The following is a 16,096-nucleotide window of genomic DNA, read 5'->3' as shown; positions in this document are numbered from 1 at the left end:
TTCACTCTCAGAAATTTAATTACATTACTCCTATAAAAAGAAACTGTCTACAAGAAATCTGTGAGCATGTTGCTTAGATATGGAAAACCACGTTGCAGACATATTCAATACTCACTGGTTTTGTCTGTTACAACACTACACATTTTTTAATATCACTCTTTGCCTCACATCAATTCCCAAGCCTAATGATAATTCTGGAAGAACAACATCCATGATCTAACTAAATACACTTTCACATCGGTATCAGAATGTGCAAGAATAAATACAGTGCAAATTTAATTTTTTCTGTGTATTTTCACATCTCAGGCACCCTATTCTAGGTAGTGCACAATTATTAAAGTACCAGCCCCTGTAAGTATGCACTCAAATAACTGAAAGCCAAATCTAAATCAGAACTTGGCGAGATTCTACCTATGCCTTTTTGTAACAACATCTCTGAGCAAAGAACACTTCTCATCGTGAGACTTCACCTAACAAACAATACACAAGAGCAAAACCAAAATTTTCATCACTCTTACTATACTGAGAAGGTCTGAGATCCAACACTGTCAGACTACAGAAACTATGTAGCAGAATTTTTAAGAAGTGCTAAAATTATAGCAAGATAGATTAAGCATAATACTTTTCAATGTGAAAGGCCCCAAACACAGTTAAGTTACAATTCTATGTGTAAAGTAAGCATGACTTTCTCAGCCTCTGCTCTATAACTCTGACTCACAATATGCTGCTTATCAGACAGACTACTCTGATGCCAAGAACAGCAGCAACTTGTCCTGGGCCTGTCATGTACAGCTGTTGATTATGCCAAGACACAATTTGTTTTCACATTGTTTCTTCCCTTCCTCTCATAACAGATCATACAGTACCCAAGAAGGATTAGGTAGAAAGATGTTATTTCTCCAGTCAGTTGCAACGCTCACGCTTTTCCTGCACAACATCTGATTGTTATCATGGTAGTTGCATTTTTTATCTAATTAAAAAAAAAACTAAAATGCATAGGAAAACTGACTTCAGTATCAATATTAGGCAGAGGATCTGATTTTTTTAAATGCAGTATCTGAACATCAGAATAAAGAAAGTGTTTCCTAGTAAATGCAGGGGTTTTCCACAGGAAAAAAAATGTATTTTAAAAGTCAGTCTATTTTCTTTTTTAACTTATTAATCCTGACTGAGAGGCCAAAGTTGTTTCAGCAGCTACAGAGAGGGACAAGAAGAGTTATTATTCCACATTAATGTAGGGAATCTTTATCTATATACACAAGAAAATACTGCACCTGCAACATAATCATTGGGACTTGGCTTTTACAGTATTTACAGGTTGTCTCCCGATATTTACAGGTCTTCTCTACATGGTCTGGCAAGTCTTTTCTCAGTATTTTTTCTTTGCAATCAGCACGAGGACACGGGAGTTCTTCAAACTGACAATCAGTTCTCAAATGCATCTGAAAGATTTAAAAAAAAAATGTCAATCCAACTAAGTTTTGTACATGTGTATCCTTTGAAGATATCCAACATTAAATAATTTCAGAACCAAAGTAAGTGAAGTTATTCCATGCATTGTATCAGACAAGAGTAAACACTAACAAATCCACTCAGGAATAAATTCTGACTGTACAGTCCCTTTACTTAGAAGATTTCACTGTATTATAGATGTACATGAGCTACTTCTACACTAAAAGCATTGTAACACAGTCCAAAATTCCACACAGGCTATTTAAACAAAAGGTAAGCATTCTTTTTGAAGATATATTATTCCACGTAAACACAGATGCTGCTTTAAGTGATTTAGGCACCTGAGCTTGATCATTCAAAGGAAGAATCCCTGCAAACTGCTGTGTAGCCATACCTTACACCTGTTAAATTACTGGATTACTGCTCTGTCATGCCTTCACAGAAAAAAGCTACCAGTTACTTTGCACAAGTGTGGAGAAGCCAAAGGTTTAGTTTCACGCATAAACCACCACTTCCATGAGAGGATTAAGACTGGTAAATAAAAAAAAAAAACAAACCACACCAAAACAGAAATCATATTTCTCAGATTTGTAAAGTACACATGAAGATCCTTCACAATTTTAGTTCTCCCTCCAGTTCTCATTTACATTTCCAAGCCTCAAAGTCATGAAATCGCATAATTTTTTACAATTCCTCACAGCTCGTCAAAAAAACAAGTTTCAAAACAGTTTAATTCTATCATGACATTTATAAATTAAATTAACCACTGGTGTGAGCAAGTCAACAAACTGACTGGAGTTTTAATTTGCAAGGTTTTTCCCCTTTAATTCAAAAGGAAGCTTACAACTCTTAGATTAACTTACCAGTAATTGACCCAAAGACAGTTGTTCCTTACAGCCCTTGTTTTCGTTTCTGCAGTATATCTGAAGGGCAAGTAGTTCTCTCCTGCAACAATTATCTTTAAATACCTGAAAAATCAAAAATAATTTTATTTTAGAAATTGAGAACCACTCAAGGATACACAAAAGTTCAAATAAAGTGAAGGCCATGCAATTCGGCTACAGCAGTGTCATTTAATTCCAGCTTTATGTGCCAGAAATAAAATCCTGCCATTCAGTTATTCTTGAATGTGCACAACAGGGAGGTTCCCCTGCTATGAAGCAGCCCAGTGAAACAGACTATTTGGACAGATACTCTACTACTCTTTCAGTTTTATTGTAAATGCAGTAAAGGGAAAGGTACAAGAAAGGACTAAATTTGTTGCTATTTGCTTGCCAATAATAGGCCTGCATAAGGTAGAACTCTCTACATTGTTTGGGAAGCTGTTGTATTAGGCACAATTCCATAAGACAAAAGGGACTCAAAGCGCAGTGGTTCAGAGGGCAAGGATTTCAGGGAAGGTGGCCCTAAGATGACTAGAGTGTTTAGCTGGAACACTTGCTTACACTTCATTAGTAACACATAATTACAGATGTTTTCAAAGGTCTTGGACTGGAGGAGGTTTATTATTTCACAGCTAAGCAGGCTTTAACTCTCTCTCGATTTTAATGTTTCTAAGCACTTTCGGCATTTTTTGCCTACAATTAAACAAAGTTACAAATAAAGATTTTGGAGTTTGGATTTTACACCTTTTATGGGTGACACCCCATAAAAGACACAATAACTGCACTCCCAAGAAGCCCCATTGCTAAGGGCAGGAACTAGAGAGAGAGAGGGACTGAAGACCATTGCTACTACTTTAAAGTCCAAAACCAAAGAGATAAAAACTTCCGGTTATTTTTCAACTACTTTTATGGTCATTAAAAAATACCAGTAAGAATCAAGTCCAACCTATGACTGCTCCGACAAATGGAGTTTGGTGATACTGTGTACACTGCAGCGCTACTGTAATTATAGAAAGGTTCTGCATGCTAACATTTAACCAAGAATTATGATCAGATCTGTCCACGGTGACTATGAATCTATCCCCAGTATCAGAGAAGGAGGAAACACTGCAATCATTCTCATCTGATCTCATCTGACACAGGTCACTGATTTCTATTTACTTTTCGGATGTGTATAGGAAGCTTAGTGAATCAACAAATCTAAGTAATCAATTGCCTATACTGCAATATTTTTTCCAAAGTAATTCACAGGGTTAGGATGCACAGTTTCGTTGACTGAAGTTAAGAAGACAACTTTCAAAGTTTTTCAGTGATTTTAGACTTCAGCATTCTATGGGAAAATTTCCAGTCTGAAAAACAATGACTTGCACAGTTAGTCTAACAGGTATTTAGTATACACTGGCCTTGTCCTCCTGCTGTTTTAGAGATATTTGAAGTTTCATAAAAGATGTACATATTTATGTATATTGAGAGCTAAAAAGTCAGACTTAAAAGAACAAATAAAGCAGGCATCATGATTATTGGTCTGAGCTCCTGGAGAGTCCGTCTGTGTCAAAACCAAATTACGATGAGTACTATTTAAAGAACTATTCTGAGTTAAGACAAGGAGAGATTAATGTACCCACTAACCTTTTCTTGAAAACGGTTACTAATAGAAGTATTCATTTGGGCAAGAAAGGCTACTAACACAGTGAACTTACTAAGCACTTCAATATCGTAAAACCACATAAACTATGTCTAAGCCAAGAAAAATGTTCTCTACCCTTAACCTTTCAAAGGCAACAGAAAGTTTTGCTGTGAAAAAGAGAAGAGAATATCATTGAAATGACTTATTCATACAAAAAGAATCTGATTCTATTACCCTAACTGGAGCTCTACACTGTCCTAATTCCAGTGTGGTTCACTGAACACGACATTGTAAAAGAGATGAGTTCAAAGAGTAGACACTGATCTGGAGCCAAATCAGGATTCAGTGTTCATCTAGACCTGTCACATCTCTGCATCTACAGGAGATGGAATATTTCTTATCATCCTCTGGGTTGATGGGAAGACAACTGCAATGTGTTGCTGCAGCTCCCAACTATGAATACGGTATGTGACACCTGTCTGGACCTTCTGGAATCAGTCTGACATGTTTTCTACCATGTGGTTAACAGGAATATATAAAAATATATAACAAAATATAAAATACATGGTTTGGGTTTTATAACAAAGCTGTCTTCCTCAGGCAGCTTATTAGGTTTATGAAATAATTAATAACCACAAAGCAATAACGCATCTTATATACGCCACACAATTCAACACTCTTGAATAAGAAACAGTTTTAACAATACCTTATCTTTTGCTATGCTTTCTTGACACGCTGTACACTTTGGGCTAGAAGAACTGAAGAGAAAAGAAAACAGAAAAACTATTTTAGCTCGTCTGACTTTTTGTAGTACAAAAATTTCCGTTTATGAGGCACTTAATTATGATTATTCAATGTATTTTAAAATCATTAAAAGTGGACATAGTTCATTATAATGACAAAATGTTATTTCAATAAATTTGAATACTTGAGTTTTCAGTGGGCATTATCTGGCACTCCCAAAGAAATAAGCGCACCACAATGTCTTCAGCCAACTGTGTAGTGGTTTTCTTCAAGGTGGTAAAATTCATCCCCTATTTTTCAGCCTGCATCTGACCCACAATTGTCATCACTTCTCAGTCTGTGCAAACAGGCAAAATACTGTCTGTTCAATTATCCAGTCCTACAGCTGTTTCTGGCTCTGACCTGCCAGGTGTTGCCCCTAGAATCATAGAGTGGATTGGGCTGGAGAAGAACTTGTAGATCATTTAGTTTCACTCCCCTGCCACGGGCAGGAATACCTTTCATTAAACCAGGTTGCTACGTTCCATTTTAGCTCCTTTGCCCCATGTAAAATGGGGATGGTCAGATTGATCTCCCATGAAAAGCACCAAGACGAAAAGCACTAGGTAAAAACTTGGTGAATTCTTTCATAAAGCAACTCATTGACAGGCTAACTAAGTTATGGCTGCTAGCAGCAGTGCAAATCAATGTAAAAGGCTGAAAAAGTTCAATTATGTTTTTATAATCAGTACGGTTATTTCAAATCATCTTGCTGGCTTCTGCTCCTTCAACTGACCGTTCTGTGTCTCATCATATTTCTGAGCATCTTAACTACCTTGCAGCTTCAATATCTGTAATACTTTGTTCAAGTTAAGGGGAAACTAATCTACTTGAGGGCATATAGTGCTTAATACAATGTCATGCTTTCCTTGCTCTTACTGAATTCACTCAAGCATCCCACTTGCTTTTTCAAACTACTGTTGCATACTGAGCAGACATCTTTACTGCTTTATCCACACTAACTCCCAATTCCTTGTCCTCAAATAACCCTGGAACAGAAGCTGCTAGCATATAATCAGTGTGTTCATGTGTGCAGCAGCAGCATATCAACAGTGAATAATAAAATTTTGCACCAAATACAGATACATAAACCTATTTTGCTTTCAGTTTTATGGCACACTTTTTATTTCCCCCCCAAAAAAGGAAACGTAAATTTTATTTTAATAAAGAATTTGTTTACCAACAAGCACTGAAATTATCATGAAATAACTCAATGGCCTTATGAATGTGTCCTTTTCAATAACAGACTGGTTGGAAAGTCAGGAAAGTAAAATTGCACATATTCTCACTGCACTGCAATAAACACATGTGCATGTCTCACAGCAGGGAAGGAAAACTGCCCAGATTATAGCCATGCCAGAATTGTTACTGCATAGATTGTCAAGGATCTGCTCTGTCCACCTGTGCACATCCAAGCATGGCAGGCATTTGGTTTTTCTGCAGTCACTGTTATTAACCATGTAAGAGTCTTCCAAAAATATGTACTGAGAAAAAAATAACTGCATTTCTTAAACACAAACTACACTTCACTCAACACTGAGTATCAAAAGAAAAGCTGGTGGTTTGGGGTTTTTTGTTTGTTGTTGTTGTTGTTTTAAACCTGCAGGAGTGGATTGGTGAGCTATGGACTCTTGTATTTGCCCAGTACAGAGACTACTCTTTATCAAGAGATGGAATATTGTAATATCTTTCATCCTCTTTCACTAGGCTGCATGGAGTCTTGACTTAGATGTCTAAGTATTAGATATCAGATTACAGTATTTCCAAGTGACATATAAACCAATACCTAGTGTCACAAAATATAAACAGGAGACCACCAAAACTTCCAAAGTAAAATCTTTTCTCTGTTAGCAGTCCAGTATGCAACATCCATTGAGCCAATCTCTTCTGTACTTCTGCTCTCCCAGTACTAAATGAAAATGTTCACTGCTTATCTACCCCAGGAGATTAAAGTTTGCAGAATGGCCTTCAAACATTACACCAGGTTTTGAAATCACACTGATGAATACATTCAGTACCATTGCATCAAAGTTCAGAGGCAAAGAAATATACTTCTACTGATGCACAAATACTTCTTAAAAGCTAAATACTCGTTGAATGATTGCACTTTTACCTAGACTGGGAAAGACTGCACCTCTCAGCACTCATTTCTACATCATTCACTTTGCATTCTGGCCCAAGCATCTCAGTAATAGAGAAGCCAGTCTTTCTGACCCTCCTGCAAACCACAAAACAGACAAGTCCTGGGACAAACAGCTGGAAGGGTTATGAGGGAACTGCTCCACAAGCAGTTACATTTATCCAAGGGGTCCCACCACCCAACTCTAAGGCTGGGTCCACAGCCATGTTAGGTCTCATCACTAAGGAACCTCTGCAAGCTCACTTCTCCACAAAGACACAATTTACTACGTGCATCCAACACCAAACTAAGCATGTTCGAAGTCTTGTGAAATAGTCACTCTGTTTAGCCTCCACAGAGAATGAAATTCTTACCCAACACATCCTACGCAGGATTAAACCACTTTAAGAACTGTTTAAACAATATTGATGGAAAGCTTAGTTGTCTTATCCTAAGCCAGGGCAGAGCATAAACGTTTGCACCAGCACACGGATAACAAATAATCAAGCGAGCAACAGTGGGAGGCTGCTTTGAGCAGCCTGTGTGAGCTCAACATATTCCTAAAGCCTCAACGGTGTTCACACTAATTTCAGAAGTTCACAACATTTAAAGGTATCAACACGTTCCATCACAACAAAAAACATACCTTAGCAAGGCATTCATGCAGGTTTCACAGAATCTGTGTCCGCATTCAGTCTGTTTAGGGTTGCATAAGATGAGGCGACATTTTTCACATTTATACTTATCTTCCACGGCATTTACAAATTTCTCTTTGTAGCCACCTTGCTCTGGAACATAAATGGATGCTGAAGGACTGCGGTCAGGATTGGCCCTTTGTTGTACCATTTCTACAGATAAAGGGGGCTCTGATTTCTTACTGGTGTCCATGCTCTAAGATAGTTTCTGTGAATAAAAAGCGAGAAAAACTGAGAAATGAAGACCTCTTTTGCCATTTAAATACAACAAATACAGCATCTGAGAGACTACATAAAACCAGAAAGCATTAAGAACATGTCCACACATGTGAGCATAATATATTCATACAAACTGCCTAAGTATATTCAGCACAGCAAATGACACTTCACATGTTTTCAAAGGCTCTAAAAGGTACAGATTAAAATCTGTTCCTGAAAGCAAAGTGTTCATTAATTATGGGCATCACTCTAAGAATAAATAAGCGATTCTCCCATATGTCTTTCTCTCTCTGAAAAGTATTGCTTAAGATTGAAGTTTTATCATGAGAGGAAGCAGCAAGGGGTGTGGTGAAGGAGGTGCACTGGTACAGGACCACACATGATACTGCTCAAATGGTACAGTAAAAGCACACAGCCATCAGTGTCCACTGACAACTCTTCCTGGTTGTCCCATGCAATAACAGAGTGTAAGACACGCTGCTTTTAAGTCTGTTTTAGAACAATACAACAGGCTTTTACTTATTAGACATGCTCCCACCTTTTCATCGCACATCCTCACATGAAGAGAACAGGTCATGAAATTCTAACTGACAGCAGAGAAAAGCCTACATAACATGGTCATTTGTTTAATTTACCAGGACTAAGCACAACTGACATGTAGCTGAGAAAATAATTAATCCAGTTGAAGAGTAAATTACAGTACCTATTATCTTGGACGATGTTTCATCTAGGTCAGCATGCAAAGCATTAGCAGAGCAACAGAGGAATAATATCCCAGATTAAGTTTTAAAATGTGTTTTCAGTAATTTCCTAGCTGATCTTATAATCAAACAAGTGCAAGTGCTCTTAAGTAAACCTCATCATATGGAGGAGAAAGCACAGTTGGAGGATACAACACCAATTTACGTTTGAGAAATGCCTGGCTCTCTACAAGAGAAAGGCAAACTTCAACTCTGCCTCCATGTTAACTGATACCTGCTATATAAACCAATTCTACTGCTCTACAGTTGTCTCAACTGCTACAGTTATAATTCAGCTTTAGGAAACAGAATGAAGACATGAGTCCCAGTTCACTTCTCAGTTACAAAAGTATACCCACCAATACTGCAAAAGGAGTCAAATGTCTCACATTCCGTATACACAAACCCTCTTGTACACAGTTTTTCTGATCTCTTATCTTCCCCTGCTAAGCCCAAAACCATGCACTTGTAACAAAATGTATTTTCCTGCAGATCACTTCTGCACTGGTACAGAATGCAACTTTTGGTACAGAATTCTCCATGCACACCAAACAGACAAGGAAGTTTCTTTGATTTCTGGTGCTGTTATTTACAGAAACAAAAGACAAAATCATTGTGGTTCATTCCTGAGATCATTTCATGTTTTTACAACACCAATTGAGCAAGGGTAGAGGTGTTGAGTGAAGAATTCTCACTTTATTGCCCCCAACCCAGGGGAAAGCCTCTCTGTATGTCCATCAAACACAGAGAGAGCCCAAGGAAACCATCCTCATAAGTCAGCACATAGATCCAATGATTGAGTCTTATTCAAAACCACCAAAACAATTCCCCAAACCCCCTCAAAAACAGGTTCTACGTTAATTGAAAGGCCACTATAAATTCTGATCCATAATTTTAATTTATTCAGAATGTTATTCTGTTCCTTGTCTGCTCTTCAAAGACCGCAGAGACTTATGTCTTGACAGAACAGTACCTGAAAGAACTGAAACATCAGTGCTGAACTGCAAGTACGTCACACTTCTCATTAATTAGGAAATTCAGCTTATTTCAGACCAGGGAAGTAAGCAAAGCCTGAGCTAGTTTCAGCAGCAAGCATAAAAAAAGCCAACAAACAATGATGACACTGAAGAGGCAACTCAAGATTGTAACCAGCACACAGGCAATGAGATTGATGCTGAGAACACAAGGCAGAGACATGGAGGTTAAGAGAAGTACCATGAGTGAGAAAGGAAAGCAGCTAACAGTCTAGTTTTAGAGACCGCCCGAGGCATGACCGACACTGCTGAACATCCACAGCTGGACATGAGGGAACACAGTCATGAGCTTTAGAACTCTGCTGAAGTTCTAAGAGAAAAGGAGATTAGAAAGGGAGGGGGGAAAAAAGTACAACTCCATAAGCATCCAGACTGGTGACAGTGAAACAGAGCGGACTTCCTATGGACTTTGTTTCTTGTGCATGACGTTTCAGTTCCCCAGTTTATAATTTGTAGATAGATACTAATGCCTCTTTCCCCCCTGCAACTGCATCTTTTTTTAATCGTATTCAAGGCCTCCACCATTCTGTCAATTCTTGAAGTCAAAAGACAACTTCAAGCATGTTGACTGGTAAGAACAGCACATTTTACTTTCCTTAAAATGACAGAATAAAACAAGACATGGTCTGCTTCTGACCCATGAAAGAAACACAGAAAAAGAGGTACTAAAAGAGATGCTGACAGGAGAACTGGCAAGTCAAGAGAGCACAAAGTTCCTCATAAGAACTCATAAGTCACACAACTACTGAATGTCTGTTTCCCCACTAAGTTTCTTCCAAACAAAAAGAAGCTAAAGACGATTAGAGATGTGAAGTCTTCCAAAAGCATGACTTCTTCAAGGAAATGGAATAATTAGTCACAAGGAGGCAGGCACGGGTGACAGGAGAATATTCAACAGAGAAAGAGTACTGAATGCCAAATGAGCAGCAGGTGAGAGTTTCACAGAGATATGAAACTGCTCGAGGCTGGACTGTCAGCTGTCAAGAGAGATTTCATACCAAAATAAACTGCACAGGGGCTCCACAGGACTCCGCTTTTGGAATTGACATACTGGATATCTCGTCACAGAGAACAACCAGAAAGCACACTGACAAATAAAATGTAGTATGCAATATGCCTAACAGTCAGATTTGTCTGCCTTGGGTTTTATATTTATTTTATGAATAATTCTGTCAGATCAGAAAAGCTAAACAAGTGTAGCACCAGAGTAGCCAGCCTGGTGAAGAATGCTCTTCCACAATACCCTGAATGCCAAGATTTTCCTATGCAGCAAAACTAGGAAACCATTCATTAAGTACGTTCATAAAATACAACGGAGAACTGGGCTTAAAAGAACATCACAACCTTATTACAATGAAGCAGCTGCATTTCACAAGGGGGTGGGGAGAAGTGACAAACTGCACACAGGGATTTGTATGCACAGAGCTGTGCCCTCATGCATATGAGTTACGTGCTCTTACATCTGTATGTGGGATCAGTGGTAAACACAAGCGTAGACAGTACAAACATTTCAGCTGCCACCCTTCGGCAAACAGCTTTCTGTTATGGTTTCCATACCACTACAGGGTATTATCTGCAATGGTTTCTTTTCCTTTTCAGGAACCTTTAACAGCAGGGCTCAGATTATACCCCCATAATCATGTTTTAAACTGCCAACAAGAAGCAATTTTGAAGTCACACCTCAGTAAGACACTGTGCACTTACGGCAGTGAAGATAACAAACTTCCAGGGAGCAGGGAGAGAAGCCTGGCTAGAACACTCGAGATAGGCCAGTTCTGGTGGGGGCCTCTGATTCCTAAGGGCATGGCAAGCTGCTATCAAGCTTGTCTCCAAGTTCTTGTTCAGCAAGCTAAATCTTAATGCCTAATTAATCACTAGATATTTCTTATGCTCCAGTTTCTTATCCCTGGGAAAAAAAATCATCACAATGGAAGAATGTGACTTTTAGATTTCTTTTTAAACTGTTAAGTCTTGGACAAGCATTCTTCAGGACAGATAAGCACATCAAAAGAGGCACAGCCACCAAAGGCTGGTTCTGTCTACTGTTGATTACATTGTTTCAGCCCCCTCTCCTGCAGCCAGCATACGCCAGTACCCTTCTGCAGAGTAACAGAAATGGATTGTTCTGGCCATCAGATGTGTGACACTGCTTGCTCTAGTCTGTCAGGTCTCACTGAGCTCCAGTTTGGTCACTACTCTTGTTCAATACAAGTGGTATTCAAGGAATTGAGGCTGGACCTCAGTTAATATTTCAGGCTGTGTATACTGCAGTAAAGGTCAGAACAACTTGTTGGTGCGTAACTCATACTAACATTAGTACAGAGGGTTAGAAACTGGAAGCAAAAGTCAGTTTACCGACAAAGATATTCCAGGAATTAGAAAGCACGGGGGTTCCCAAACAAAAGGCATTTTGCTCTTTCCTTGTTTAAGCAAGGATGTTGTTCTTACTGTGGAGGGGGCAAACATCCTAAAAATCTGCACGAGTATTCTGTATTACCTCCTATATTTATGATTTGCTCTTTTGGAATAAAACCAATTTGTGACCTAGAAATACAATTAAGTTTCCATAAAAATTCAAAATAAATTTGCATCTTAAAGAAAATAGAAAAAAATTACCTCTTATATAATCTAAAACACCCCCAAAAATTTGACTGCAATAGGTACCATAGGATTTGGCACCTATCAAGACAGTGTCAGTATATTGACAATAATAAGCTTCTGCCAAAGTTTTAAAATTCAAAAAGGGCAAAAAGCTATTAGAAATAAATGTTTTCATTACAGTACCTTAGAAGAGGATAATGGATGATACAATTTAATTTGGTTATTACTGTAGGACAGCAAAGCTTTTTGATCAAATTACAATTTGCACTGAAAACAGAAGTTCCTCAAACAGAACAGCACTGCATTCACAATATCTAAATTAGGCTCTGAAAGAAAAACCTGAAGTGGGACACGGAACCTTAAGATCACAGCAGAAAAGTGACCAATGAGATAATTTAACTTTTCCTCTTCAAAAAATTTAGTACCTAAAAAGTGTAAAACAACACAAACTTCAGCACCTCATCCTAACTAGGTCATTTTTTTGGTAGCCTGGGGTGTGCTTTTTCAGTCTAGCTTTTAATGAGATAAGGGCTTGTGACTGTGCTTGTGTCTCCTCTCAGCCTCTCAAAAACACTCAGGAACCAACTGAAGAGAGAGGTTTCATGAAAATGCACAGCTATGTGTGGAACAGAAAGAGAAACTTAATGCAGAGTCCCAGTGAGCAAGAGGCCATAAAAGTGCACCTCCTCTGTGGGGTCAATCAGTCACTCAGCCAGTACAAAGTTAGATCCAAATGAGCCAAGAACACCTGCTCCCTCCTGTCCCAGCAAACCTCATGGTCTTAGTCTCCTCCTATATCATAATGGCAGGGGTGGGCTGAATGTTTTGGGGTGGTTTTGCTTTTTTGTTTTGGTTTTTTGTTTGTGTAGTGTTTTTTGTTTGTTTGGGGGTTTTTGGGGGTTGTTTTGAGGAGGGGGCAGTAGGAGGAAGAGGGGAGAGGGAGAGGGAGATGTTGAGCCCAGATTAGTAGGAAACCAGATTTCATGAGTTTTACTGCTCTTCACAGAATTTTCTTCTGTACTCTATGGGATATCCTCAGAGAGCCAGATACCCAGGTACCTGGAGTGGTATTTCCAGCTCTTCAGTCTTTCCAGCTCACATGCTTTCCATCATCAGGAATTATTGCTTCAAGTTAGCCCACAGAAATCTTTATCTTAAAATTAAATTATTAAAACAATCTGAACTTTTCCTTTGTCTTATATTTCAGCATTTTATAGCTTCTAATAAATTCCTAGCACGTACTTACCGAAGAGAACGTCCATCTTTCTTTCACTGTCTTTTAGACAAGCCTTCTGACTTGGTTCTGCTTCTGAGTGCAATTAGAATATGCAACATATACTGTCACACCTTGATGACTCGTTAAAACGACAATGCAAGCTGAAAGCAGTATATTGGTGACAACATATTATCAACTAACTCAGTTGCACACACCTCATGGCAGGGAAGCTGCCATGGGTTTCTCGACTCTAGAGCTCTCAAGCATGAAGGTCTTAACTGCAGAGGGTCATTCTCACAACACCCCCCACACCTCAGCCTGGCCTTCTGGGGCAAAACCCTCACCCTTGAGTTTTGACAGGGGCACTGAACAACTGATAAATAAAATGCAAATGGCTCGAATCACTCCACAAAAACACTTAGGCTGTGACAGAGGCAGCACTGGGCTGGCAGGTTTGAAAGCAGTCATCCATCAAATTTGTTTTGTGTGAGGTCAGAAGTCCTGGCACTTTCACTCCTCTTGTTTGTAGAGGGGAACTACTGATTTATTTATTTTTACCTCCATGCATTTTTCATGCTTTAAGTTCAATTCACTATTTCTGTAGAGCATATATAGGACCGACTAACCAGAGGTTTAGGTATTTCCAGCATATGCTTTAAGAGAATATTCCAAGGGGAGTAGGGAAGGACAGGGAAAGGTTGCTAGTCACCAACACTAATAAAACTTTATACAGTAAAAAATATGAGACCACTCGTCATCTTCTTTCATATATATAAATTCAAATACTAAGTCTAATTCCTGTACAGAAATAAAAGCAGCATTGAGATTTAAAACTTATTTTTTCTTGTGTTAAAATAAATTGGGTATTTTGACTACTTTAAACATTGCCCTATGATTTCCTAAGACCTTGAGATCATTCACATAATAGAACAGATGAAGATCAACAGGGGAAAAAAAAAATCTGTGCTTGGATATAAGCAGATAGGACAAACATTTGAAAACACACAGAAGACACACACTTAGTATTCTCCACGCAAGAAGCATCTGCCCTTTGCAAGCTCTTCACAGCCACTTATCAGTGCAGTATCCCAGCTGCTGAGGTTGGAAGGTAAGTCCAGAGGTCATCTAGCCCAACCTCCTGTTCAGAGTAAGGCCAGCTTCAAAGTCAGGTCAGATTGTTCACAGCTGAGCTTTCAAACACTAATAGGGTGAGGATACTGCAAACCTCTCCAAGCAACCTCTCCCAGCACTTAACTCTGTGAGGAGTTTTATTGTAGCAATTATGGTGTGATATTCTCAGGTAGGAAAAAGGGGTGTTCTGACACATGAACTGCAACGTTCTCAAGCAACTAAACCAGATTTCACCACAATCTGCAAGAGCTCTAAGACTGTAGAAGTTACCGAACTAAGTGCAAAACTGGTTTTGGCTTGGAAGGTATGTGCTATTCCTCCTTTTCCTACCTGACCTAGAAAACTGGAAGTTTAATCAAAAGATGCTATCTTGATATTCTTGCAAAGGAAGAACCGTGCATGTCACTCGAATCGCAAGCACTGTGTAATTCCCATGCTCTAGTTTGCAAGATGACTGAAGAGATGAAAAGGAATGGTAAGCTACGGCTCATGTTGTTTTATTAATTTAACTTCTCAACTTCCTTGGATCTATTTCTTTCAATAACAAGTCTACACTTTCATGGGAAGTGTCTTATAGGAATAAACAAAACAGCATGCCAGTACAAGGGGACTCAATTTAGCAAGCCTGCTGGACAATGCTTTCATGAAAACAGTTCTAACATATCCTCCCTCCTGCTCAGTGTGACAAATTTCTAGATTATAAATAGAGGATAGATGGGGAAAGTAATTAAATCAACATTAGGAGATGAGAATAAAAATATTTATAAATAATAACATAGTATTAATGTAGTTCAGAGTGCCCAAGAGCCCAGGGACTTACACTCCTAGTAATTACCTAATATTATGTTGTTTAGAGTTAACATTTAGTCTAACACATACTGCACAAGATGGGAGAAAGAAAACCCCACAACGTTAAAAGGGATTAATTTTTATGTATAAAAAAAAAGACAGCAGAAAAGTCAGTGCAATTAAGGGAAGATGGTTTTTATGTGACACTATGTTCAGCTATTATTTTTTTGAAAGTTAACAGCATTCCTTTGAATCATGACAAATTGGTTGGACAAACAGCTTTAAGATTCCGCCTGAGGCAGTATGAAAAACAAAGTGTTTGTATTTTGACTTATGCTTGCTATCTACAGCTCTCAGTAATTACTTTGTAATCTCAGTGGGCTACCAAAATACAGTATAAAGTCATTTGAAGTGCAAGAAATCAAAAGCATCTTTTAGAAATCAAAAAACCTCTTAAGCTTTGAAAGCCTGGGTCACAAGACAACTAGTAAGAGAAATGCTGTCCAAGCTCACTGCGAGTATTCCTCTGCATTTTGAATTCCAGTTCGGGTTCTCTTTTCTCTCCTGCACCCACAGACAAGGCTATTGCATTTCACCTATGAAGTTAACCCCCAGCTGGGATCTGTATTTCTATACAAGGCTTTTAGTAGAAGCAGATAATGAACATGAAAGATCAAAAGATGATCAGATGATCACAGAAAAAAGTGTACTTTAATCTCTTCCTCTGCTGTTCAGGGGAAGTCCATGATGGAGATACATATGACAGTCCTTTGTGGAGGAAGTGGATAAACACTATGAGTTGGGTT

General features: G+C 38.6%; 1 protein-coding gene across 6 annotated transcripts in view; it reads right to left on the bottom strand.

Annotated features, from left to right (window-relative positions):
• The window catches only part of TRAF3 (TNF receptor associated factor 3), a 71,204-nt gene that overhangs the window by 27,320 nt on the left and 27,788 nt on the right, over positions 1-16,096 (bottom strand). For all 6 annotated transcript variants that reach the window (XM_027893583.1, XM_027893589.1, XM_027893585.1 and 3 more), the window contains 4 exons: positions 7,512-7,768; positions 4,670-4,721; positions 2,316-2,420; positions 1,275-1,442 (listed from right to left, as the gene is read on the bottom strand). In XM_027893583.1, the coding sequence (XP_027749384.1) occupies positions 1,275-1,442; positions 2,316-2,420; positions 4,670-4,721; positions 7,512-7,753 (567 nt within the window). In that variant the 5' untranslated portion in view covers positions 7,754-7,768. The remainder of the gene's footprint in view (positions 1-1,274; positions 1,443-2,315; positions 2,421-4,669; positions 4,722-7,511; positions 7,769-16,096) is intronic.

Source organism: Empidonax traillii, unplaced genomic scaffold, assembly GCF_003031625.1.
Source record: "Empidonax traillii isolate 1590-97213 ecotype Southwest subspecies unplaced genomic scaffold, ASM303162v1 scaffold398:size1781980, whole genome shotgun sequence".
NCBI classification, from domain to species: domain Eukaryota; kingdom Metazoa; phylum Chordata; class Aves; order Passeriformes; family Tyrannidae; genus Empidonax; species Empidonax traillii.
Note: the sequence above shows the minus strand (reverse complement) of the source record. Positions and strands in the feature narration are given on the sequence as shown.